The 26,599-nt window shown below is 40.2% G+C and overlaps 1 protein-coding gene across 2 annotated transcripts in view; it reads left to right on the plus strand.

Moving 5' to 3' along the window:
* Positions 1 to 281: 281 nt before the first annotated feature.
* FREM2 (FRAS1 related extracellular matrix 2) overlaps positions 282 to 26,599 on the plus strand; it is a 301,513-nt gene continuing 275,195 nt past the window's right edge. For both annotated transcript variants that reach the window (XM_036454946.1, XM_045588592.1), the window contains exons 1-2: positions 282 to 5,724; positions 8,863 to 8,952. In XM_036454946.1, the coding sequence (XP_036310839.1) occupies positions 537 to 5,724; positions 8,863 to 8,952 (5,278 nt within the window). In that variant the 5' untranslated portion in view covers positions 282 to 536. The remainder of the gene's footprint in view (positions 5,725 to 8,862; positions 8,953 to 26,599) is intronic.

A 26,599-nucleotide genomic window follows, 5' to 3' on the forward strand; every position in this document is an offset into this window, starting at 1 on the left:
CAAAAGGTAGCCGCCAGAGTTGAGCTCAGCTGCCGGATTGGAGAGCGAAGAGGGCTGGGCAGGCAGCTCCAGGTCCTTCACTTGCAAGACAACTTGTTGAATCTTCTCTCTCCTACCCTCCCTGCGCTTTGCCCGCCTCCGTCCCTAAGAACTGATTGGCAGAAATCACTATCCAACCCTAGACACTGGGCCTCCTCCGGGACCTAGGATTGGCCTACAAGAAGGACTGGAATGAGGGGGTGCAAGGGGAGGGATTTCCCTTAAAGCTCTAGCTAGGTCCTGGGACCTGGGAAGGAGGAGTAGAGAGACTTAGTTTCCCCGACTGAGCCGCGAGAGGCTTGGAGGACTTACCTTGCTCTAGTTCCAGGCCAGAGCGCGCCAAGCAATTTTCTCATCCCTCTCGCCCAGCCTCGGCGACGAGCAGGACCCGCGCGCAGGGCGCGGAGTTCCTGGCACTTTCCGAAGGGGTCTATTGCTCCCTGACCAGAGACTGCACGCTCTCGGACTTAACCTGTCCGAGCACTAACACCTGGACCATGCACTTATCCAGGACCCCCAGGATAGCCTCCCACGCACGCCGGGTAACCAACGCCACCAGTTTTCAGCCAATGCCTCGGCCTCCGCCACGGACCCTGCTGCTGCTGCTGCTGCTGCTGCTGCTGCTGCTTCTCCTGCCACTGGTAAGCTGCATTACAGCACAGCCCGATGGCCCCGGCCGGGCGTTGCTGTTCTCGGATCTCCCGGGGGCCTCAGGGGTCCCCAACAAGGAGGCTATAGTAATGGCGAACCGTGGGCTCCGGGTGCCTTTTGGCCGTAAGGTCTGGCTGGATCCACTTCAGGACCTGGTGCTGCAGGTGCAGCCCGGGGACCATTGCGCAGTGACCGTACTAGACAATGACGCTTTGGCCCAGCGGCCCGGCCGCCTGAATCCCAAGCGCTTCCCCTGCGACTTCGGTCCTAGGGAGGTGAGCTACTCTCACCTGGGTGCGCGCAGCCCCTCGCGAGATCGCATTCCGCTGCAGCTGCGCTATGACGCTCAGGGAGGGACTGCAGTGCTTCCCTTGGTACTGGAGGTGGTTGTGGTCTTTACTCAGCTGGAAGTTGTGACTCGGAACTTGCCTCTGGTCGTGGAGGAGCTGCTGGGGACCAGCAATGCTCTGGACAGGCAGAGCTTGGAGTTCACCTACCAGTCCGAGACAGAGGAGTGTCGTGTGGGCATCCTGTCCGGCGTGGGCACGCTGCCTCGCTATGGGGAACTCCTACATTACCCGCCGGTTCCAGGACTAGCCAGCGAGGGGGACATTCAGGAGCCTCTTCTCATGGACTGCAAAGCTTTCCAGGAGCTAGGAGTGTGCTACCGCCACACAGCCTCCAGTCACTCACCAAACAGAGACTGGGTGCCCATGGTGGTGGAGCTGCACATGCGAGGGGCTCCTGTGGGCAGCCCTGCTTTGAAACGTGAGCACTTCCAGGTGCTGGTGAGAATTCGAGGAGGGGTTGAGAACACTGCACCCAAGCCCAGTTTTGTGGCCATGATGATGATGGAGGTGGACCAGTTTGTACTGACCGCCCTGACCCCAGACATGTTGGCAGCTGAGGATGCTGAATCTACCCCTGACTTGTTGATCTTCAACCTCACCTCACCATTCCAGCCTGGCCAGGGATACCTGGTAAGCACTGATGATCGCAACCTGCCGCTCTCCTCCTTTACTCAGAGAGATCTGCGCCTCCTGAAAATTGCCTACCAGCCACCCTCTGAAGACTCTGACCAGGAGCGTACCTTTGAATTTGAGCTGGAGGTAGTAGACCCAGAAGGAGCAGCCTCAGATCCCTTTGCCTTCATGGTGGTGGTGAAGCCCATGAATACACTGGCTCCAGTGGTTACCCGCAACACTGGTCTCATTCTCTACGAGGGCCAGTCTCGGCCCCTCACTGGCCCTACAGGCAGTGGACCACAAAACTTGGTCATCAGCGATGAAGATGATCTAGAGGCAGTGCAGCTAGAGGTGGTGGCTGGGCTCCAACATGGTCACCTCATCCTTCTGGTTGGCTCCAGTGGCAACTCTGTCAATAAGGCCTTTACAGTAGCTCAGCTAACAGCTGGTCAGGTGGTCTACCATCATGATGACAAAGATGGCTCACTGAGTGACAACCTGGTGCTTCGAATGGTAGATGGAGGACACAGGCACCAGGTGCAATTCTTATTCCCTATCACTTTAGTACCTGTGGATGACCAGCCACCAGTTCTCAGTGCCAACACAGGACTGACACTGGCAGAGGGGGAAACAATGCCCATACAGCCCTTTGCTCTCAGTGCAACTGACATGGACTCAGATGACTCTCTGCTGCTTTTTGTGCTGGAGTCTCCCCCAACTATAGGCCATCTGATTATCCGCCAACCTCATCCTCCACAAGAGCAGCTTATTGGGAGTCCTTGGAAGAAACAAGGAACATTTTATGAGAAAATAGTGACAAAGTGGCAGCAGCAGGACATAATGAAAGGGAGGCTGTTCTATATGCACTCTGGAGCCCATAATCCTAGACCAGTGATGGATCAGTTCACATTTCGAGTTCAGGATAACCATGACCCCCCTAATCAATCTGGGCTACAGAAGTTTGTGATCCGCATCCATCCTGTGGATCGCCTCCCTCCAGAGTTGAGCAGTGGCTGTCCTCTTCGGATGGTGGTGCAAGAATCCAAGCTTACACCGCTGAGGAAGAAGTGGCTGCAATACACTGACCTGGACACAGATGACCGAGAACTACATTACACAGTGACTCAGCCTCCAATGGACACAGATAAAAACCACTCACCAGCCCCATTAGGAACCTTGGTCCTGACTGACAACCCTTCTATTGTGGTAGCCCATTTTACCCAAGCCCAGATCAATCACCATAAAATTGCTTACAGACCTCCAGATCAAGAACTGGGAGTGGCTGCCCGAGTGGCCCAGTTCCAGTTCCAGGTGGAGGACCGAGCTGGGAATGTAGCTTCAGACATCTTCACCCTTTACTTGAAGCCAGAGGACAACCAGCCACCTGAGATCCTCAATACTGGCTTTACTACTAAGGAGAAAGGACACCACATCCTGAGTGAATCTGAGTTGCATGTGAGTGATATAGACACAGATATAGCCCACATCTCTTTTACTCTAACACAGGCACCCAAACATGGTCACCTAAGGGTTTCTGGACAGATACTACCTGTAGGTGGGGTTTTCCATCTGGAGGACATAAAACAGGGTCAGATTTCCTATGACCATAGTGGGGATGACTCCCTTACTGATAACTGCTCCTTGGAGGTCAGTGACAGACATCATGTGGTGCCCATCACTCTTAGAGTGAATGTCCAGCCAGTGGATGATGAGGTACCCATGCTGAGCCTTCCTGCTGGCACTCTGGGGTCCTATCTAGATGTTTTAGAAAATGGGGCTACTGAAATCACTGCCAGTGTTATCAAGGGGACCGATGAAGACACTGATGATTTGGTATTGACTTTCCTCTTGGAAGATCCGCCCTTATATGGAGAAATCCTGCTCAATGGAGTTCCAGCAGAGCAGTTTACCCAAAGGGACATCCTTGAGGGTTCTGTTGTCTATGCCCATACCAGTGGTGAGATAGGCCTATTGCCCAAACAGGACTCTTTTAACCTGAGTCTGTCATCTATCTCTCAAAAATGGAGAATAAACGGCAATACTATCCAAAGACTTACTGTGTGGGTGACCATCCTTCCTGTTGACAGCCAGGCCCCAGAAATTTCTATAGGCGAACAGTTTATAGTAATGGAAGGCGATAAAAGTGTCATAACCTCAATGCATATAAGTGCTGAAGATATTGATTCCCTAAATGATGATATCTTGTGCACTATAGTTATTCAGCCTACCTCAGGTTATGTCGAAAATATTTCTCCAGCACCAGGCTCTGAAAAATCAAGAGCAGGGATTGCCATAAGTGCCTTCACACTGAAAGATCTCAGGTATAATCATATTAACTATGTCCAAAGCATACATAAAGGAGTGGAACCTGTGGAAGATAGATTTATATTTCGTTGTTCTGATGGCATTAACTTTTCAGAGAGACATTTTTTCCCCATTGTAATAATTCCCACCAATGATGAACAGCCAGAAATATTTATGAGGGAATTTATGGTGATGGAAGGCATGAGTCTGGTGATTGATACACCCATCCTCAATGCTGCTGATGCTGACATTCCCCTGGATGATTTAACTTTCACTCTTACCCAATTTCCTTCTCATGGTCGCATAGTGAACCAGCTGATAAACAGCACAGTTTTGATCAAAAGCTTTACCTTAGACCAGATCATAGAGAGTTCCAGCATTATTTATGAGCATGATGACTCTGAGACCCAGGAAGATAGTTTTGTGATTAAACTAACAGATGGTAAGCACTCTGTGGAAAAGATGATTCTCATTATGGTTATCCCTGTTGATGATGAAACCCCCAGAATGGCCATTAATAATGGATTAGAAATAGAAATTGGGGAAACCAAAATTATGAACAATAAAATATTAATGGCAACTGATTTAGATTCTGAAGACAAATCATTGGTTTTTATAATTCGTTATGGGCCAGAACATGGATTATTACAGAGACAAAAACCTATGCATGCCTTTGAAAATATTACACTGGGCATGAATTTTACGCAGGATGAAGTGGATAGGAACTTAATTCAATATGTCCATTCTGGGCGAGAGAGCATTCGGGACCTAATTAAATTTGATGTGACTGATGGAACAAACACCCTCATAGATTGCTACTTTTATGTATCTATTGGGAGCATTGACATTGTCTTCCCTGATGTGATAAGTAAGGGAGTATCCTTGAAAGAAGGTGGTAAAGTCATCCTCACAACAGACCTCTTAAGCACTAGTGATTTGAACAGTCCTGATGAAAACTTAGTGTTTACCATCACTAAGGCTCCCCTGAGAGGTCTCTTAGAATGCACAGATCAATCTGGAGTGTCCATCACATCTTTCACTCAGCTTCAACTGGCTGGAAACAAAATCTACTACATGCACACAGCTGATGATGAGGTGAAGATGGACAGTTTTGAGTTTCAAGTCACTGATGGACGTAACCCTGTCTTCCGGACATTCCGTATCTCCATTAGTGATGTGGACAACAAAAAGCCAGTTGTCACCATCCATAATCTGATTGTCAGTGAAGGTGGAACCAAACTGATTACTCCCTTTGAACTCACTGTTGAAGACAGAGATACTCCTGATAAACTCTTAAAATTCACTATCACTCAGATGCCTGTTCATGGTCAACTTCTACTTAACAATACCAGGCCTGCCATGGTTTTTACCAAGCAAGACTTAAATGAAAACTTAATCAGCTATAGGCATGATGGCACTGAGACAAGTGAAGACAGCTTCTCCTTCACGGTAACTGATGGCTCCCATACAGAGTTCTATGTTTTTCCCGATACAGTATTTGAAACAAGAAGACCACAAGTGATGAAGATCCAGGTCTTAGCTGTTGACAATAGTGTCCCCCAAATTGTAGTGAACAAAGGAGCTTCTACACTTCGCACTCTGGCCACTGGCCACTTGGGATTCATGATCACAAACAAAATACTAAAAGTTGAGGACAGAGACAGCCTGTGTTTTTCTCTTAGGTTTATTGTTACAGAGGTCCCTCGACATGGATATATCCTCAACTTGGGCAAAGGCAACCACAGTGTCACTCAGTTTACACAAGGTATGGTTCCTTTTTCTTTCTTTATAACCAGTGGGCAGTTTAAGTCTTTTTTCCTAAGGATATGGCTGTCACTGTAAATGTTATTAAATAGAGGCTCAAATTATATTCCAAGAGAAGGAAGAAAAGGGACATAAAGGGGAAGGGAGAATTCAGGGACCTTCTTTCCTGGGAGAACAGCTCCTTTCTTGCCATGTGTTCCACTGCAGTGACCTTCATTAGAAAGAGTATTGATATATATTTTTTATAGCAGCAAGGTTTGCTGCCAAAACAGGAGCCAGATGTTGATGAATTAAAATTGAAGCAAGCTTTTCAGTTCCGCACTATTTGCCAACAACTGTCTCCTGAGCAGCCTGATTTGTATGCTGCAAATAGTTTATGAAGCATTTTAATACCATAGAGAGATGTGCTTTCTAAATTGTGTATTTAGATTACTATTATTATTAAATATCATTCAAATAAAGCCTCTAAATTAATATTACTTTGATTAATTTTTAGAACACTGTTATAATACTGTTATAGCTGATAGAAACTTTGTAACAAAATATGTATTTATACTTTGTAGATTTTATAATTTTAATATTTAAAGACAAATACCTGTCCAAAGACATAAGAAGTAAACACCTACCTAGATTTATAAAAATACTATAGGCCCAGTGCATGACATTCATGAACTCGGAGTGGGGTGGGCCTTCAGCCCGGCCTGCACCCTTTAGCAGCCTGGGAGCTCTCCGGTGATGTCTGACTGATTGATTACACCTGCTCCCGCTGTGGGGGTACACTGACCACCTGGGGCAGCTCCTGCTTTGAACATCTGCCCACTGGAGGTCAGTGCACTTCATAGCAACCAGTTCTTCCACCATTCATTCTATTTGCACATTACTAATATACAATTTAATAAAAATAATATATTTTATTAGTTAGGATGTACAAGGCATGTTACTATGGTACACACAAAGTAAGAGGGTATAAGAAGACATGATGTATAAGAAGATAGTATTTCTGTCACCAAAATGCATTCAGTTCCTTATTAAGAACTTGAAGATCCTATCTAATAAAAGGGTAATATGCAAATTGTCCATCACTACAACACACAAGATGGCCACCACAAGATGGCCAGTAGGGGAGGGCAGTGGGGAGGGACCCGGCCAGCAGGGGAGGGCAGTGAAGGGTGACCAGGCCTGCAGGGGAGGGCAGTTGGGGGTGACTAGGCCTGCAGAGAAGGGCAGTTGGGGGTGACCAGGTTGGCAAGGGAGGGCAGTTAGGTGACCAGGCCAGCAGGGGAAGGTAGAGAGGGGCAATTGGGCCATCAGGGGTGTATTTTGGCATTGATCAGGCTTATTAGGGGAGTGGTTAGGGTGTGATCAGGCTGGCAGACAGAAGCGGTTAGGAGCAATCAGGCAGATAGGCGAGCAGTTGGGAGCCAGCAGTCCTGGATTGTGAGAGAGATGTCTGACTGCCCATTCAGGCCCAATCCCACCTGTTGGATTGGGCCTATTTGGGCAGTCAAACATCCCTCAAGGGGTTCCAGGTTGGAGAGGCTGCAGGCTGGGCTGAGGGACACATACCTCTCTCCTCCCATGCATGAATTTCATGCACTGGGTCTCTAGTATGTTAATAAAAGTAATAGTATAAGGAGAAAAATTATTATTGTTATTTTAAAATATATTTTTATTGAATTTTTAGAGAGTAAGGGAAAGGGTTAGAGAGAACGAAACATCCATGAGGGAGAAACACCAATCAGCTGCTTCTTGCATGTCCCCTACAAGGATCAAACCCACAACTTGAGCATGTTACCCTGACCCAGAATTGAAGTGGGGATCTCTTGTTTCATGGGTTGACACTCAATGATTGAGCCACACTGACCAGGCAAAAATTATTATTTTTATTTCAAAACTTTTTTCTGCCCTATTTCAAACTCAATAACCAACACTGGTTGCATCTACATTCATTTGCATTCTTGAGGCTAAAGTATTTTTCTAATCAATTTTTTTGTTTGTATGTAGACATAATGTTAGACAGGAAGGGCAGGTGATCTAAGTAAAGTTACTCAAGATACCTTTTTTGTATCTCTGCCTTTTCCATCAGTCTCAATGTGACTTCCTCTGCAAATTAATGTTAAAGACTTCTCTTTAGCTACTGTGCAGTTGGTTATTCAGGATGATTGTTCTATAATTTAGTTGTAATTCCAATTTTGTGAGTATAGCTTCCACCTACTCTGCCATCTTGGATCCTACTCTTTTAATAGAGTTCTTAAGAGATGGAAAAACAATAGAAAATATGTGAGACAAATAAATATTACATATCATTGTTGATGAATTTTTAGTTATGTTATTGACTTTACACAGCCTTGGAAATAACTACTTACTGCTTAAAATCAATCAAACAATGGTTTATTTTGAGTATTTTTTTTTTTATTGTTTTCTGTGTTGCACCATTAAGGAAAGGAACTGGTAAAATGAATGAATAAGTTGTAAGAATTGTATTTTAGTCAATATTAAAAACAAATAATGCCAGGGAATTTGATAGCTAATGTAGGAAGGAACAGAAAGAATATTTCTGAGACAGAATAATTTTTTTCCTATGAATAAAGTTTTTAGCTATTATTAGATGTTTTTTCTTTTATGTTCTCTTATGTTAGTTATTTCAATCTGGGATCTTAAAAAAAAATTCTGATTTTTTTCCTTCAAAATTTGGACTGTTTAACACCAGAAGTCTGTTAACCTACAAGTGGTAAAAAAGTTAGCTTGAGGGAGGGCTCTTTCCTCTTTCCTCTTAGGGCCAGTCCTATAGAGAGACAGTGAGTGTGATTTCAGTAGTCCCAGGAAATCTGTCATGCTTCCAAATATCTTTCTTTCTACCTATCATGGAGCCTGACAGTCCATATTTAGGCAGTGACTTCTTTGGTGCATGAACATGCAAATGCCATTGAGAGGTGCAACACCTTGCTATTATTATAACTTAATTCTTATATTCTGTTTAAGGGATCAGATTTCTATGTGATAGCTGAAATCCAGAAATAAGATAGCACTGTTTCCCTTAGGAAAAGAAGGGGATGGGGATAGTTACAATCAATATAATTTCATAAGTCATCAACTTTGCCCTAGTGACTAATCATCTTGTTCTTTGGTTATTTTCTAGCTGACATTGATGATATGAAAATATGCTATGTTTTAAGAGAAGGGGCTAATGCCACAAGTGATATATTTCAATTTACAGTTGAAGATAGTGGTAAGTTTGTCACTCTCCTTTAATATAAACAAGGAGAATGATTTTCATTGGTAGCTCTTTGATATTATAAGGAATTTGTATCAAGTGTTATTTTATGCTCACCTGATTTTATACTAAGTAAATTTGGTATTTGCTATATTATATTTACAATCTGATACAGTGCTACTCTGCAATAATTTTATTTTATTTCTTTATTGATTAAGGTGTTACATATGTGTCCTTATTCCCACATTATCTGCAATAATTTTAGATAAATGTTCTAATTATGTTATTTTTGTTTTATGATCTATAAAGTACTAAAAGTAAATATCTGTATAAATAGGATTTCCATTTTCATTTGTTCAGATTATGCTCTGTATAAGGCTGCTTGCTTGAGGTGACAAGAGGGTACTGGAATTTAGCCCAGCTCTACTTGCAAGCCATTTGCTTACCTGGGTGTCCCTAACAGGGTATGTCTACTCATGTACAAATTAGAACAAGTTGCCTTTTTCTAATTTGCACAAGAGTACTGTGTGGTTTAGTGCTGCTGAAAAATATGTTGCTTTCACCAAGGAATTTGTGCTAAATAAATGTGTTTAAATCTCACCAATCTCAGGATGTCTGATGACTATCTTATTTGGGGGATTTTGTGACTTAGTCTAGATAAAATTTTCCTTGGTGATGACAGAAGGACACTGTAGAGAACAGGATATTATCTGTAATCTAAGTCCCTTTTGCAATATTATTTTCATTTCTCCTTCAAAGCTTTGACTGCTGCTCAGACTCTTTTCTTTTCAGTTCTCTTCCTAACCCTGTAAAACGAGGAGAGAAAAAGGCTGCTTCCAGGTTGATTTAAAAGGATGTTTCTGTTCTCACCTGATCTTAAGAGAAGCAATAGAACATCAGGAAGAATGTGTATTGTATGAATAGGACATAAGAAGTCAGAGAATATGTGTAAGAGAGAAAAGAGGAGAAAAGAAATAATTCAGATTGATTCATCTGTTCTCATGAGATGTTTTTAAAATGGCATGCTATTATGTCATCTATCTCAAAAAGATTACATGCTTACTCTTCACATGTTTTGAAACAGTAAATAATATTTATTTAAAATATCCGTGGCCCTACTGGTTTGGCTCAGTGGGTAGAGTGTCTACATACAGACTGAAGGATCCTAGGTTTGATTCCCAAGGGAATGTACCTTGGTTGCAGGCATGTCCCTAGTAGGGACTGTGCAGGAGGCAGCTGAGCAAGGTTTCTCTCTCATTGATGTTTCTAACTCTCTATCTCTTTCCCTTCCTCTCTGTAAAAAAAAAAAATCAATAAACTATATTAAAATATCTTTGGATGTAACATGATCACAACACCGAAAAATGAAATCTGCTGGGACTGTGCCAGTGAGGCAAAAAAGTGTTAACTTGGGTTTAACTAGTTTGTTTCTACCATAAGTCAGATATTTAAGAAAGTTAATGCTTTGTTTTTATAGTAACCAAATCATATTTAAGTATTTGATTTGTTGGTAAGCAAATTTTAGAATAAAATAAAATGTTAAAAAGGAAGCCAACTCATAAAAGAATAATCTACTGTTCAAATGAGAAATTCTAGTCAGTAAACTTTATAGTGAGATGCTAATATTATCTAAATTAGTGTAGCTCATTAACATTTAAAGACTAAATTATTGGTTCAAGATTCCATGTTTATTTTAAGTAATGACTGAGTAAACCTCAATAATAAAATTATGATTTTCTTTAAAATTGCAAAAAAAAAACAAAAAAAACACACACAAAAAACCCAAACCTAAAAACCTATTTGAAATTCAATGGCTATGATTCTAAGACGTAGCTTATACTTACTTATATGTTTTGCTTCATTATATATTTTGTCCCCTCATATTTAAAGACTGAAGCAAAAGCATGTTTATAGTAGTTCATATGGAAAATAATACAACAATTAATAAATAATAATATAAGAATAAACTTTATTTTACATACAACTATAAACCTACTTTTTTCTCAACCTGTATATATACATACTCTATAACTCTGTATTTTCCCCCCCTTACCTAGATGGAATGGTTGCAGTTACTTTAAAATTTGTGTCTATATTCAAATTTTTGGAAAAATTTTAAGTTAGGAATGATTAGCTGAAGAGACTGGTTTTATTTTTGGATTTGTTGAAAATGTGGCTGAGCTTATAAAGATTGTTTTTAAGGAAATAAGAACTAAATCATTTCAGGAGCTTTTCAAAACTAGGGTTTTCATGTGTGAGAGAAAAATTCCACAGATGGGTTTACCTTTATTCTCCCTACTGACATGGCATTACTTACATATTTGATATTTTTGACACTTCTCAAAGAAATGTATGTCTCAGGAACTATGGGAGGTACTTAAATGGATGAGTATTCTTGTTTTGGAGAGATTTAGATTTCAGAGAAGCCAGGTGACTTCTCCAAATGTGTTCGTCTACCCAGGAAAAAAAAGAGCTCTCTCAAGGGTACTTATTCTTCCCATCTAGGTAGTGGTAGACTACTGAACCAGTGGGTCTGCAGAACTTAGTTGTAGTGATTTATGATCATCTACTTCATATCATGATACTAAGCATATTCATAAACATGCTCATGAATTTCAGTATTTTATATCTGGGAAGCAAGTCAAGATACCATGGAATAAAATTAGGAGTTTTCTATGCCAAATTTTCTTTCAATCAACTAACTCTATCTCTTTAAGTCATCAAGATTAATTTTAGGATAATAACTAAACAAAGAAATTATTGGGACAAATATAATCATCAAATAACCTTAAAAATAAAACATAACTTTTAATTTTAGGAGTCAAGAATGAGACAAAAGATTGAGAACAGAAAGCTAAAAATATTTTGTTTCAGATTTAATTATCCTATATAATAATCCTATATAATAAAAGGGTATTATGAAAATTGACCCTAATGGTGGAATGACCAGAATGACCATTCAGCCAGTCACCATGAAGCACACTGACCACCTCTCAGTCCCTTTCTCCGGCCATTAGGCTCCAATTCCTGATGGCAAACAGGGAACCTAAGGTGGGTGGCAGTGGGGGGCAGGGCGGGGAAGATGGCCCTGATTTCAGGCCAGGCCTAGGGACGAATTTTGTGTGCCAAGCCTCTAGTATTATCATAAGAACCCAATAGCTGTAGAATTCTTCTGTTATGATGTAAAAATTGATTAGGACCACCTATCATTAATGAAATGGTGCTTAGAACAGAGTTATTACTTTTTATTTTTGGAGCCAATGACCAAATGACAGGTCTAAAGAGTATGCTATTTGAAGAACAGATAATGTCAAGATTTTCACTTAGAGAGTTTAGATTTGATAAATGTTGGTTAATATAGCATATACACACACAAACACAAAGATTCTTATATCTTAGGGTTCTTCCAACTAGGCTACTTAGTATTATATTTGGTTTATTATTATTCACTGGAGGCCCAGTACATGAAATTTGTGCACGGGGTTGGGATGTGTGTTACTCAGCCCAGCCTGCAACCTCTCCAATCTGGGATCCCTCACAGATGTCAGACTGCATGTTTAAGCCCGATCGATCACAAACCAGGACTGCTGACTCCCAACCACGCACCTACCTGCCTGACTGATTGCCCCTAACCGCTTCTGCCTGCCAGCCTGATCAGCCCCTAATCACTTCCCTGCCAGCCTGATTGATGCCTAACTGCTGCCCTGCCAGCCCAATCACCCCTATCTTCCCTTCCCTGCCAGTATAGTTGCCCCCCAACTGCCCTCCCTTGGAGGCCTGATTGCCCCTAACTGTTCTCCCCTGCAGGTCTGGTCCCCCCGCAACTGCTCTCCCCTGCAGACCTGGTCCTTCCCAACTGCCCTACCCTTCTAGCCCCATGACCCCTAACTGCCCTCCCCTGCCAGCCTGGTCACCCCTAACTTCTCTCCCCTGTTGGCCTGGTTCTCCCCAACTTCCCTCTCAAAAAGACCTGATCATCCCCAACTGTCCTCTTCTGCAGGCCTGGTCCCCCCAACTGCCCTCCCCTGCAGGTCTTGTCCCCTCCAACTTTCCTCCCTGCAGGCCTGGTCCCCTCCCTTCCAACTGCCCTCCCTGCAGGTCTGGTACCCCCAAACTGCCCTCCTCTGCAGTCATCGTCCCCCCCCCCCCAACTACCCTCCTCTGCAGGCCTGGCCCCTCTCAACTGCCCTCCCCTGCTGGCCTGATCGCCCACAACTGCCCTTTCCTGCTGGCCATCTTGTGGTAGTCATCTTGTGTCCACATAAGGGTAGCTATCTTTGACCACATGGGGGCAGCCAGCTTGTGTGTTGGAGTGACAGTCAATTTACATATTACTTTTTAGTAGGTAGGATTAAATTTTGCCTTCATAGCATCCCTGAGAGCTTGGTAAAAACAAATAAACAATAAAATAAAATATTCCTATTTGGGAGACTGAGTCACAGAAATAGGTAACTGACCTTCCTTAAATTGTATAACTAGGCAGCTAGTGGCCAATTGAAATCTCATATTTCTTTCCTCAAAAAATAACTTCAATACTTACTCAGGATAGGTGTGGGGCAAGAGCAGGAGGATGGTAATTCGAACTTTTTTGGGTTCTCCAGTTCTAGTTTTTAGGAAAGTTTAATAGATAAGAATGAAGTCAGGATAGGATTTGCTAATGAAGAAAAAGTTCTGTGTCCTCTGGAGTGTAAATTTTTGCTTTAGAACACTTTAAAAGTCACTGTGTCCTAAAATTTGTAATATTCTTTCTTGGCATCATACTATTTTATTTTTTTAAGGCTACACATAAAAATATTTATTCTTTCAAAGTTCAAATAAACACAAATCAAATCAATCTTAAGGTATCATTTTTACACCTATTTTATAAATTAAATTACAAAAAACTCTTTTTAAAAAATCACTTAATACACAGTCCAGTCAGGGTAGCTCAGTGGTTGAGCATCAGTCAAGAGGTCACTGGTTCAATTCCTGGTCAGGGTACTGCCAGAGTTCTGGGCTCCATCCCCAGTAGGCAACATGCAGGAGGCAGCTGATATATGTTTCTCTCTCAATTATGTTTCCATTTCTTTCTCTCTAAATATCAGTAAAAAAAAAAAAATACATTTTTTAAAATATCCTTTAAAAGGTCACTTAATATGGGGATTATGATGAAACAAGTACACTGAATGCAGTCTGTAAAATTGTAAACTGAGAAAAAGCTTTTGAAGGAAAATCTGTGAGTATATAGTTGGAATCATGAAGGCTCTAATATTCTATTCCACTTGAAACAGAGCTCAACAGAAGGAAAATATGTATGTAACCAAGTAAAAACAAAAAACTCTAGAAATTAAATTCCCAATAAAAATAGAAAAAAGCTTTTTAGTAATGGCATCAACATAACAAAATATTCAGCTCTTAAATTTATAATTATAAAGTCTATCATAGAGTAATGTTAAAGTGATCACTTAGTAATGAAATGTGTTTATTGGAAAATTAGTTTAGAATATGAAAATATTATATCAAAATATATCCAGGTATTCTGGGGTCTGTCAACATATGCAAACTCATTGTTACTATTTATAAGGTCAAACTCTGAAGTCAGGAAATATGCTCCCATTATCTGAGGCTTCATTTAAGGAGCTTGTGAAAAATGAGTGTATGTAGCAATTACCTATGGATTAGCTAAGCCATCTTCTATTTTGTTTTTACCCTTTATGTCTTGATGATGTCTTCCTAAGGATAACTCATAATAATAACCACAGACATGAAAAATACATTCTCCTTTGATAATTGCCTCTTTGAAATCTAATTTCAGATCTAGTACTCCAGAATTTTGTGGAAAGAAATAAGCATGTATTATTTTATCCCCTTTATAACCAAATATGGTATTTTTAGCTGATTTGCTCTCAGCATTAAACTCTGTAATTTTCCTACAAAGTATTCTAACATGAAAGTACTTCTGTCTCTTTTTAGTTTTGTCTACAAGGAACTCTTCTAGCTCTTTATTATGATATGAAAGCCAGTCTCACATAATTATTCCAGATATGTTCCACTCTCAACCCTAATGACTATTAATCACTCTTCAACACCAGGCCCAAATGTCATTTCCCCTCCAAAGTTAGTCACACCCTTTTTTGTGTGCTTCTATTCCTACTTTTATTTATAACCCAAATGGTTGCATTCTTATTATGTGGGAATGTGAAGACCTTCATTAGTACAGAAGGATCAAAAAGGTTTCATAGATCCTTGTATTGTAGAACTTAACGCAGGGTTGAACACATGGTAAATATTTAACAAATATTAAAATGAATGTATAGATAAATGGGGAAAAGAAGCTCTTTTAAAATATAAGGATCAATTAAATAGTATTCTAACAAATAACATAATTCCCATTGTACCTTTTACATTCATTTAGAACAATCTCTTATCCTGGCATTAATTTAAATCCCTGTCACACAAAGAAACATTTTTAGTAAAGCTTTTACATTTTGTTGTTAATCTTCACCCCGGATATTTTTTCCATAGATTTTTAGAGAGAGTGTAACGGAGGGGAAGAGATCAAGAGAAACATTGATGTGAGAGAAGCACATCAATTGGTTGCCTCCCTTATGTGCCCCAACTGGGGTCTGGGATAAAGCCTGCAACTGAAATATGTACCCTTGACCAGAATCCAACCTGTGGTCCTTCAGTCAATGCTCTTCATAGAGCCAAACCAGCCAGGGCAAGCTTTCACATTTTTAAATTTTCTTATCGTTATTATTTTTCAATCTTTATTGTTGAAGGTATTACATAGGTCCTCCTTTTCACCCCATTAATCTCTTCAAGACTGCTCTAGGCCCCTTCTCTCCCAGGCCCTCACCATCCCATTCATTGTCTGTGTCCACAGATTACGCATATATGTATACAAGTTTGTGGATTGATCCCTTTCCATCCACCCTCCCTATCCCATTTTTTAAACACATGAAATTGAACACTGAAAATTTCTTTGAAACCTTTGTTAAAATACACCTAAGATTGAATAGATTCACAGTAACTGTAAATCCAAAGCTGATGTTATTGTGAAAAATTCATTTCAGAAGAAAAAAGTTGTCAATTTATAATATAAACACTAGAGGCCTGGTGCATGAAATTCGTGCACAGGAGGGGGTGTCCCTCATCCTGACCTGCACCCTCTTATAATCCAGGACCTCTGGCTTCTAACAACTCACTTGCCTGCCTGCCTGATCCCCCTAACTGCCCTGCCCTGCTGACCTGATTCCCATAATTTGCCCTCCCCTGATGGCCTGATCCCCCTAAATGCCCTCTCCTGCCTGCCTGGTCACCTTGTTAACTTTTTTTTTTTTTTAATCTTATACTCTTCACACACAATTGTATTTATCTTCCTTATTGACTTTTCCCTGTCACATAATTTTTCTCTCTTCTTTTGTAACAGTTTTTCCTACTGACTCATCATTTATAAACTTCTCTTTCCTCCTTATTTCCTACTCTGTTCTATCACTCTTCTTCCCATCTTTGTCCTACCCTCCCTCCCTCCCCACATTCCTTCTTTCCTTTATCTTTACCCCTGCCCTCTCTCTCCTTTTCTTTCCTTCCCACCTTAACTTTTTCTTCACTTCCTCCCTCAGACCTGCTTTGTTCCCTGACCCATTTCTTCCTTCTTCCCATTCTCCTTTTAAGCTCTACCGGCTCCCCTTTAAAACTCTTCTTCCCTCTCTCTTTCTCTCTCCACCTTCTCTACTTATTTTCACTGTTTTAATATCTATCTACTTGCCTGATTATCACTATCATTTATCTTTTTTTCTTTCCTGACTCTTACTTTTAGAATCTGTCCCCAGTACATAATTATACTTGATTTTTATTATAGCTCCTACAGTTCACTCACATATTCTCTTTCTTTCTTTAACTCTTCTCTCTACTGACTCCTTTATAAAGTTTTCTCCTCCCTACTTCCCTTCTTAAAGCTTGCATTGAAGGGGGGCATTAACCCCCAGCCTAGGGCTCAGCCCCAGCCAGGTGTTCCCCCCCCTTCCCCTTTCCCAGCCTCTCTACCACTTTCCTAGTCCCATTCCCTGTCTGGGATGCGTGGCAGAGCGAGCACAGCCAAGGCCCATGTGGCGTGGGTGCTGCTGCCATAAAGCAGGAAGCCTCTGCCCAGAAGGCCTCTGTTCTGGACCTGTGGGTGCCTCCCAGCCAATAGCTGCACTGCCTTCCTCCACTGGGTGCACTTGCTCTGCCCCCCATGGTAGGCACCCCCTTCTGTGAGCAATTTCCTTCCCCTCCTGTTGTATCCTATCCTACCCCAGATCTTGCAGCTGCCTTAGCAGAGGGCGGGGACCCAGCCTGCTGATCCGGTCATGACCTGTGATGCTGTAACGGACAATGCTCAATGGAAAATTTGCATATTCCTCTATTATTAGATTAGATTTATACTATTTAAAAAGGAAATAAACATTTTTTATGCACCTCTGAAATCTTAAGTATTTTTAATTAACCCATATTTTTGCCTCATGTGATGTGAGACAACATTATGACAGGTAGAGAGTAGAAAGCTATATTAGCATTAGTCCTTATTAAAGAGTCATTATGTAATTTTGTATTACTTTCTGGTTCCTTTGCTTGTTTTCAGTCTCAAGGCCCCACCATTATATCCCATAAGTTTATTTTTAGGGATAAGAAATAATTAGTTTATGTGACCATCTGGTTTCATATAGTGAGTAGAAAGAGCCTTATGAAAATTGGTTTGCTGCTTTCTTGTTTGAATTCTTATATGGCATGGGCATGCAGTTGAAGAGAATTCTGTTCTCAGGTTTTGGCACTGAAACTGGGGTATCAGACATTATATCTGTGTTGGCCATTATAACTAATATCTTTCATAGCCAGACACTTTCTGCTGCTGCTGTCTTTGATTATGCCTTTTGGTGACCAATCTTCCATCCACCAAGATCCTTAATTTATATGCTATTGAAATAAAAAGCAACTTGACATAGTTGAAGAAGCTGCAAACTAATTTCTGTAAATGAAATGTCTGCTAAAGTCAAGGCTTTCAGATTTTATTTTATATTTGACAACTGAATATCCAGATACAAAGAGACTGGAAGTTTTCATTCTAGTTTTTGCTTAAAGGTGACCAGTAAATTTAGGGTTTTAAGAAAAGCCATTATTGACAATTAACCTTAATTTAAAGTAAGGGTCAGAAAATATAAGTGCCATAGTAAGAAAAGAAGGCCTGAATAAGATCATACAGACATATTCAGCTCAGAGGGAAAAAAAACAAATGTTCTTGGCAATAAAATCAATTGCTTGTAAAATGAGAACCAAAGGAAAGATAATGCCTTAGAGAGTTATAATAAGACTGTGAAGTAATGTCAGGCACTGATACAAATATTTTTACTTTGTAAGAGAGCATAAGATCTATTAAAATAAAGACCCTGGAATGTAGTGTTGGCTATTATGACAAAGTATTTATAAACCTTGCTTTTTCCATTGAGCAAAACTGTTTAGGTTATCAAGGATTTTCTATATCAGGTTTCTGCCTTTAAAAGTATCACTTTAGCCGAAGCCGGTTTGGCTCAGTGGTAGAGCATCGGTCTGCGGACTGAAAGGTCCCAGGTTCGATTCCAGTCAAGGGCATGTACCTTGGTTGCGGGCACAGCCCCCGTAGCAGGTGTGCAGGAGGCAGCTGGTTGATGTTTCTCTCTCATCAACGTTTCTAGCTCTCTATCTCTCTCCCTTTCTCTCTGTTAAAAATCAATAAAATATATATTTTTAAAAAGTATCACTTTATAAGGCACCTGTAATGTCCATTAAAGAAGATATACCTTTTAAATAGAAAAGTATAAACTAAAGATAATTATTTATTATTCTTTTGGTTCATTTCAAAATCCTATATAGTCTACACTAATAAAAGAGAAAGATACAAATTGACTGTACCTTCATGATGCCCACAAGCCAATCAAGAGTGAGGATGCAAATTAGCCCAACAAATATGGTGGGTTAATTTGTATATACAGGAACTGAGTGGCCTGTGGCAGGATGCTTGCATCATTGTCGTGGTGATGACACAGGCATTCTGCACTGCCCCAGCCACTCCAGGCCTCTGGGTAGTGTGGGCAGCTAAAAGGAGGCATCAGGCCAGAGCAAAGGCAGAAAGGTGGCTCCAGCCAGAGTGAAGGCAGTGCTGGCAACCAGGGGAAGGAAGGCCCATTCTTGCAGGAATTTATTTTTCATTGGGCCTCTTGTATAAATATACTATTTTTATTGGCTTTGGTTTAAAAGAAACTTTTCTTGCAAGATCTTTCAATGACTATGAATTTTTTTTCTTGTTTATTTAAGTTTTTATAGTTATATTTTTTTGTATTGTTCAAAGTATTACATATGTCTCCTTTCCCCCCCAATTGACAACCCCCATCCCTTCCACCCCTGAGGGTTACATAAGCCCCCACTGCCCCAGTGTCTGTGTCCATTGGTTATGTTAATATGCATGCATACAAGTACTTTGGTTGATCCTAACCCCCAGCCCCGGCCCTGCCTTCTCTCTGAGGTTGAATCATCTGTTCAGTGCTACCTTGTCTCTGGATCTATTTTTGTTCATCACTTTATGTTGATTATATATGAGGGATATCATGTGATATTTATCTTTCTTTGATATCTATCTTATCTTATTTTGTTTAGCATAATGCTCTCTATTTCCATCTATCTGTTGCAAATGGTAAAAGTTCCTCCTTTTTTATAGCAGCATAGTATTCCATTGTTTAGATGTACCACAGTTTTTTAATCCACTCATCTGCTGATGGGCACTTAGGCTGTTCCAAATCTTAGCTATTGTAAATTGTGCTGCTATGAACATAGGAGTGCATATGTCCTTTGTGATTGGTGTTTCTGACTTCTTGGGATATATTCCTAGAAGTGGGTTTACTGGGTCAAATGGGACTTCAATTTTTAGTTTTTTGAGGAAATGCCATACTGTTCTCCACAGTGGTTCCACCAGTCTGCACTCCCATCAGCAGTGCTTGAGGGTTCCTTTTTCTCCACTTGCTCTCCAGTACTTTTTTGTTGATTTGTTGATGATAACCATTCTGACAGGTGTGAGATAGTATCTCCTTGTTTTGATTTGCATCTCTCAGATGATTAGAGACTTTGAGCATGTTTTCATATATCTCTGGGCCCTCTGAATATACTCTTTCAAAAAGTGTCCTTTGCCCATTTTTTGATTGGATCATTTATGTTCTTTTTGTTAAGTTGTATGAGTTCTCTGTAAATTTTGGAGATTAAACCCTTATTGAAAATATCATTGGCAAATATGTTCTCCCAAGCAGTGGGCTTTCTGGTTGTTTTGTTGATGGTTTCTTTTGCTTTGCAGAAGCTTTTTATTTTGATGTAGTCCCATTTGTTTATTCTCTCCTTAGTCTCCATTGCCATATGATCTGTGTCTGTAAAGATAAGTGCTACAACATATGTCTACTATTTTGCTGCCTATGGAGTCTTCTAAGATTTTTATAGTTTCTCATCTTACGAATATTCAAGTCCTTAATCCATTTTGAGTTTATTTTTGTGTATGGTGTAAGTTGGTGATCTAGTTTCATCCATTATATTTATAATGGATGAAATATAATGTTTTTTAATCCACTCATCTGCTGATGGGCACTTAGGCTGTTCCAATAATATATATATTGCCTCCTTTGTCAAATATTAATTGAGCATAATGGATTGGGTCTATTTCTGAGTCCTCTATTCTGTTCCATTGGTCTGTATGTCTGTTCTTGTGCAAGTATCAGGCAGTTTTGAAAACCATGGCTTGGTAATATGGCTTGATATCATCTGGTAATGTGATCCCTCCAAATTTGTTCTTTTTTCTCAGGATTGCTGTCACTAATTGGGTTCTTTTTTAAAATTCCAGATGAATTTTTAAAGAGTTTTTTCTATATCTGTGAAATATGCCATTGGTATTTTAATGGGGGTTGTATTGAATCTGTAGATTGCTTTTGGTAGCATGAATATTTTAATGATGTTGATCCTACCAATCCATGAACATAGTATGTTCTTCCATTTGTTTATGTCTTCCTCTCTCTATTTTATCAATGTCCTGAATTTTTCTAAGGACAGGTCTTTTATATTCTTAGTTATTTCCTAGGTATCTTAATTTTTTTGGTGCAATGATAAATGGGATTTTTTTTTCACTTCTCTCTCTGTGAGTTCATTATTGGTGTATAGAAAGGCCATAGATTTCTGTGTGATAATATTGTATCCTGCCACAGTGTACCACACATGGCTAGCATTTCCAGTACCATATAGAACAGAAGTGGTGAGAGAGGGCATTCCTGTCTTGTTCTTGCTCTTAGGGGAAATGAGTTTAGTTTTTGCCCATTGAGTATGATGTTGGCTGTAGGTTTGTCATATAAGACTTATTATGTTGAGGTATGATCCTTCTATTCCTACTTTGCTGAGAGTTTTTATCAGGAAAGGGTGCTGGATATTGTCAAATGGTCCCCCCCAGCTGCCCTCCCCTGCAGGCCTGGGTCACCTGCAACTGCCCTCTCTTGCTGGCCTGGTCTCCTCCATATGCCCTCATATGCTGGCCTGAGCATCCCCAACTGCCCTCATATGCTGGCCTGGTCACCCCCAACTACCCATAACTGCCCTCCCCTGCAGACCATCTTGTGGCAGATCATAGGGCCATCCATCTTTGACCACATGGTGGTGGCCATCTTGTGTCTTGGAATGATAGTCAATTTGCGTATTACTCTTTTATTAGATAGGATGATGTATAGTCTAAAATTTAAAAAAATAAGTGGATAAGATGTGGGGGAATTTAACCTTTTTAAAGCATGGCTAAAGAAGACCCTAGTTGAGCTATTTTTATGCTCAAGCCTAATAGGTAAGAAGTTAACCCTGGAAAAACTTAAAAGACAAGTGAGCTCTTACTAGTAAAAGAAACAATGCAGGTAGCTTTGGCAAAGGTCTGAGGTAGAAAAGAGTTTTACTTCTTTAGAACAATGCCAAGTGAACTACAGGGAAAATGGGGGCACTGAGCAGAAGCCTGATCATTCAGAGTCATTTACCCTCTTAAGAACCAGGGAGTTCATTTCAAATGCATTGGATATTGTGTAAGGTTTTTAAACATGGGGATTTTTCAGGTACAAACAATTGGGTAAATGACAGTGCTTTTTATAATATTTCAGAGGGAACATGATTTGAAAAAATGAAAAGTTCTGCTTAGATGTGTCAAGATTGAGACGTCTGTCAATCAATGAAATTTCAAGTGTGCAATTTTAGGTTGAAAGATAGATCTCATAAAAATCTGGGGCTATTTTTATTTTTTAATAATTTTCTAATTTTTCAATTACAGTTGACATACATTATTATATTAGTTTCAAGTGTACAACCCAGTGATTAGACATTATAAAATTTATTAAGTGATCTCATACTCATATGATACCATACATACATACATACATAGTTTTTATAATGTTATTGACTATTTCCTATACTGTGCCCTCATTACTACATTATAACTATTACTTTGTACTTCTACTGTAAATCCCTTCATCTTCTTCATCCATCCTCCTACTCCTTCTCCCATCTGTCAACCATCAAAATGCTTTCTGTTTCTATAAGTTTTTCTGTTCTGTTTGTTCATTTATTTTTAGTTTCAATTGTTAACAGCTATATATTTACTGGCATTTTATTGTTCACATTTTTCATCTTTTTTGTTGTTGTTTTTGTTCTTCTTCTTAAAGAAGGCCCTTTAACATTTTATGTAATACTGGCTTGGTTGTGATAAACTCCTTTAGCTGTTTCTTGTCATGGATGCTATTTATCTGAACTTCAATTCTAAATTATAGCTTTGCAGGATAGAATAATCTTTATTATAGGTTTCATAATTTTGAATATTTCTTGCCAATTTCTTCTGGCCTGCAAAGTTTCTGTTGAGAAATCAGTTGACAGTGTTGTTGGAGGTACCTTGTACATATAACAAGTGCTTTTCTCTTCCTGCTTTTAAGATTCTTTCTTTCAACTATGATGTGTCTTATTGTGGGCCTCTTTGGAGTTCATCTTGTTTGGGACACTATGCTTCCTGAGCTTGTATATCTATTTCTTTCACCAGATAAGGGAAGTTTTCTGTCATTTTTTTCAAATATGTTTTCAATTTTTTTCTTCCTCTCTTCTCTTCCTTAAACCCCATGATGAAAATGTTGGGATGCTTGAAGTTGTCACAGAGATTCCATATACTATCTCCATATTTTTTTATTCTTTTTTCTTTTTGTTGTTCTGATAGGGTGTTTTTTGCTTCCTTATATTCCGAGTGGTTGATTCGATTCTTAGTGTGTTCTACTCTACTATTGATTCCCTATAAATTCTTCATTTCAGTTAGTGTATCCTTTATTTCTGACTTGTCCTTTTTTATATTGTTGATGTTCTAAGTTCCTTGAAGTTCTCACTAAGTGCCTTGAAGTTCTCAGTAAGTTCCTTCAGCATCCTTATAGCCATTGTTTTGAACTCTGCATCTAGTACTTTTCTTGCTTCCATTTCATTTAGTTATTTTTCTGTAGATTTCATCTATTCTTTCATTTGTGATATGATTCTTTGTCTTAGCCTTTTGGTTGCTTCCCTGTATTATAAAAACTATGTCTCGTGAACTTGGTAGAGTGGCCTGTGTAGTAGGTGCCCTATAGGGCCCAGTGGCCTGGCCTCTCCAGTCACCTGAGCTGGGCACCCCAGGTATGCCCCTGTGTGAACTTTGTGAACTGTCCTATTGTAGTTGAACCTTGATTGATGTTGGCATCACTGGGTGGGATTTAACCACAGGCCAATTGGTTGTGAGGATCAGCTGTGACTACCACAGAAGAGCTTCTGTGCAGGAGCCAACCTTTTGGAGCAGGACTTGCTTCAGTGGGGCTATGATGCTCCCTGAGTCCACTCTTTGAGTGTGTTAGCTAGGGAGGTGGTAGAGTTGTAATATGGCATGGTCTGAGACTTACCATTGGGTACACTGTCTCTGGGGCCTCATGGGAGGTGCAAAGTCAGCTATTGCCTGTGCCCTGCCTGGGGCCACCCAGCATGAGCTACAAAGAAATTTGCAGGTGGCTGCTACTTATGTTGGGCTTAGAGTTGCCTAGAAGAGACCAAGCTGTGAACTAAGCTGTCAGCCAGGCCTTGGGCCATTTATTGAGAAGGGAATGCTAATGCCAGCTGATGCTTATTTGAGAGTTTTTAGGAAAGTCCAACGTGTGAGACAAGAGAGGTCAACTATATGGAGATGCCACTAGACATGGCTTGGATGAGCCTGCAATTAGGGAGGGGTACGGTCTCAGTAAGTCACCAGGGTGGGACATATATTGTGAGCAGGGTTGATGGAAATTCAGATATGGTGCTTGACTGTCAGTTCTATAGCAGGGAAGGCTTCTATCAGCACTTCTGCTGGGAGAAAACTGCTCCTCTAGTTCTCATCCTGATTTTAGAAAAAATAATTCCTGCTAGAATGTTCCCAATTCCTTTCAAGCTGCTACCCTAACATTGGAGCTCACAGGGAGTGAGTCTGAGTAAATCTGTGTGCAGGTCCTTTAAGAGGAACTGCCTGGGACTACAACAACTTCTGTGTCACTCAACTACTACTCCTGCTGGTTTTTACAGCCTAAAAATATGGGGGCTTTTCTCTTGGCACTGGAACCCTCCACAGCCAAGATTTCCCTCCCAATTCACACCACCATACATTGGTGTGGAACCAGCCAGTTCTGCAACTCTGCCTTGAGTTTCCACCACTTCTACCAGTCTAGATGGCTTCTTCTTTAATTCCCTGTTGTATGACTTCTATTCAGCCAGATTTCAGGTGGATCTGAATGATAGTTATTCTGTAGTTTACTTGTAATTTTGATGTAGTTAAGGGAGGAAGTAAGTAGTGCATTTACTTTCACCGCCATCTTGACCAGAAGTCCTCTGAGGCTATTTTTAAATGTAGATTTTATTATTACTCCAGTATGGTGAGGCCAACAAGTTAAGATACAACTGCCATTGAGAAGATAATTTGTTGGTCACACTTCCCAAGAGGAGAGGGTATATGCCACACTGCACTGGGCCATAGAGGAAAGCAACAGGGTTGACCAGGATTCATAGGGAACAAGGGGATATCACAGGTAGAAGACTTTATTGTGGTTCTCATAGGCAAGACAAGTCAGGGTAAATGGGTTTATGATTAGCTGGTTTGAAAATTTTCAGCAGGTTCTGGGATATAGAGGCTGTCTCTAGTTGTCTGGCACTTATATCTGGAATTAGTAGGGCAGAGGATTATTATCTCCTGGAATACACGAGCCTGATATAGGAAGTGGTTCAGAATAACATGCTCTGGATTGGTCAGTTTGCTTAAGAAAGGCATAATGCCAGGGGCATATTTTCTGTAACATATAGAAATTAGCTAGCCATGGGAGGAGTCTCTCCCCAGTCAGCAAGGGCCCAAAAGCTATAATACAAGAATACAGAAAAAAAATACAGGTAACACAGAGTTGAGGGTATAAGTATGTAAATGGCATCTGTTATGTGTGCATGAATGGTGGGAGGATAGAGAAAAGTCGAGAACTATTCACTAATTCAGATACCCTTGGTAAAAGAAAGGAAATGCATCTAAAAAACAGTTTGGGATCCTGACCAGTGTAGCTTAGTTGTCCCATGCACCAAAAATTTGCTGGTTCAATTCCCATCAGGATACGTGCAGAAGGCAGTTGAGCGATGGTCCACTCAAATCAGTGTTTCTCTCCCACCCTTTTCCTCTCTCTCTAAAAATCAATAAATATATTTTTAAGAAAAGAGGTGCTTAGCTAGCGTGGCTCAGTAGTTGAGTGTTGACCTAAGAAACAGGAAGTCACAGTTTGATTCTAGACAGGGCACATGCCCCAGTTATGGACTTAATCACAAGTAGGGGACATGCAGAAGGCAACCAATCAATGATTCTCTCATATTAATGTTTCTGTCTCTCTTTCCCACTCCCTTTCTCTCTGCAATCAATAAAAATACATTTAAAAAAAGAGTTTGTAAAATATTATTTTCACTCTCCCCCTCCACTCATAAAGATTCTAGCCATAGAGAGCTTAGACAAAGAAACTATATCTACTTGCCCCACACCAACCTGTTGTCCAAATTGTCCTCATGTGATATCTAAGCATAGATTTATGATTGTGGGTGGAGGAAATATGTATATAATAGACTTACAGAGGTTGCTGTACCTTAATTTGGAATTTGACATGTTTCTAAGAGTTGTTCTAGTTCAGTTAATCAGTAAAACCTCTGCCAAGTTGCTAGATATTTTAATTGAAATTCTTTGGAATGACAGGTAATGTGATTCTCAGACCTGACAAAGTAAGATTCTTTACTGATTTAATTAAAGTGCAAAGAAAGTATTGTTTCAATTCCCCAAAGCTTATTGGAGGTGTTTTTTAAGCCATAGATACAATTTCAGCTGTACTTAACCAAAATTTCTTATCTATTGCATGAAAATACTTCCAAATCATTGGTATTTTGAGTTTTAGATTTCAACCTAAAGCCTAGAAATCTTTACTATACCTTCAATATAAGTTATTTAGAAAGATTCTTTGTGGGTAATGTATTTTTTATTCATTTGTTTAAAATGCTGTAAAAATGCAAATCAACATTCTATTCTACAAATGAATGTGAAAACCTTTCTTTTATACATAAA

The sequence above is a fragment of the Pipistrellus kuhlii genome, unplaced genomic scaffold, assembly GCF_014108245.1.
Source record: "Pipistrellus kuhlii isolate mPipKuh1 unplaced genomic scaffold, mPipKuh1.p scaffold_m20_p_3, whole genome shotgun sequence".
Taxonomy (NCBI): Eukaryota; Metazoa; Chordata; class Mammalia; order Chiroptera; family Vespertilionidae; genus Pipistrellus; species Pipistrellus kuhlii.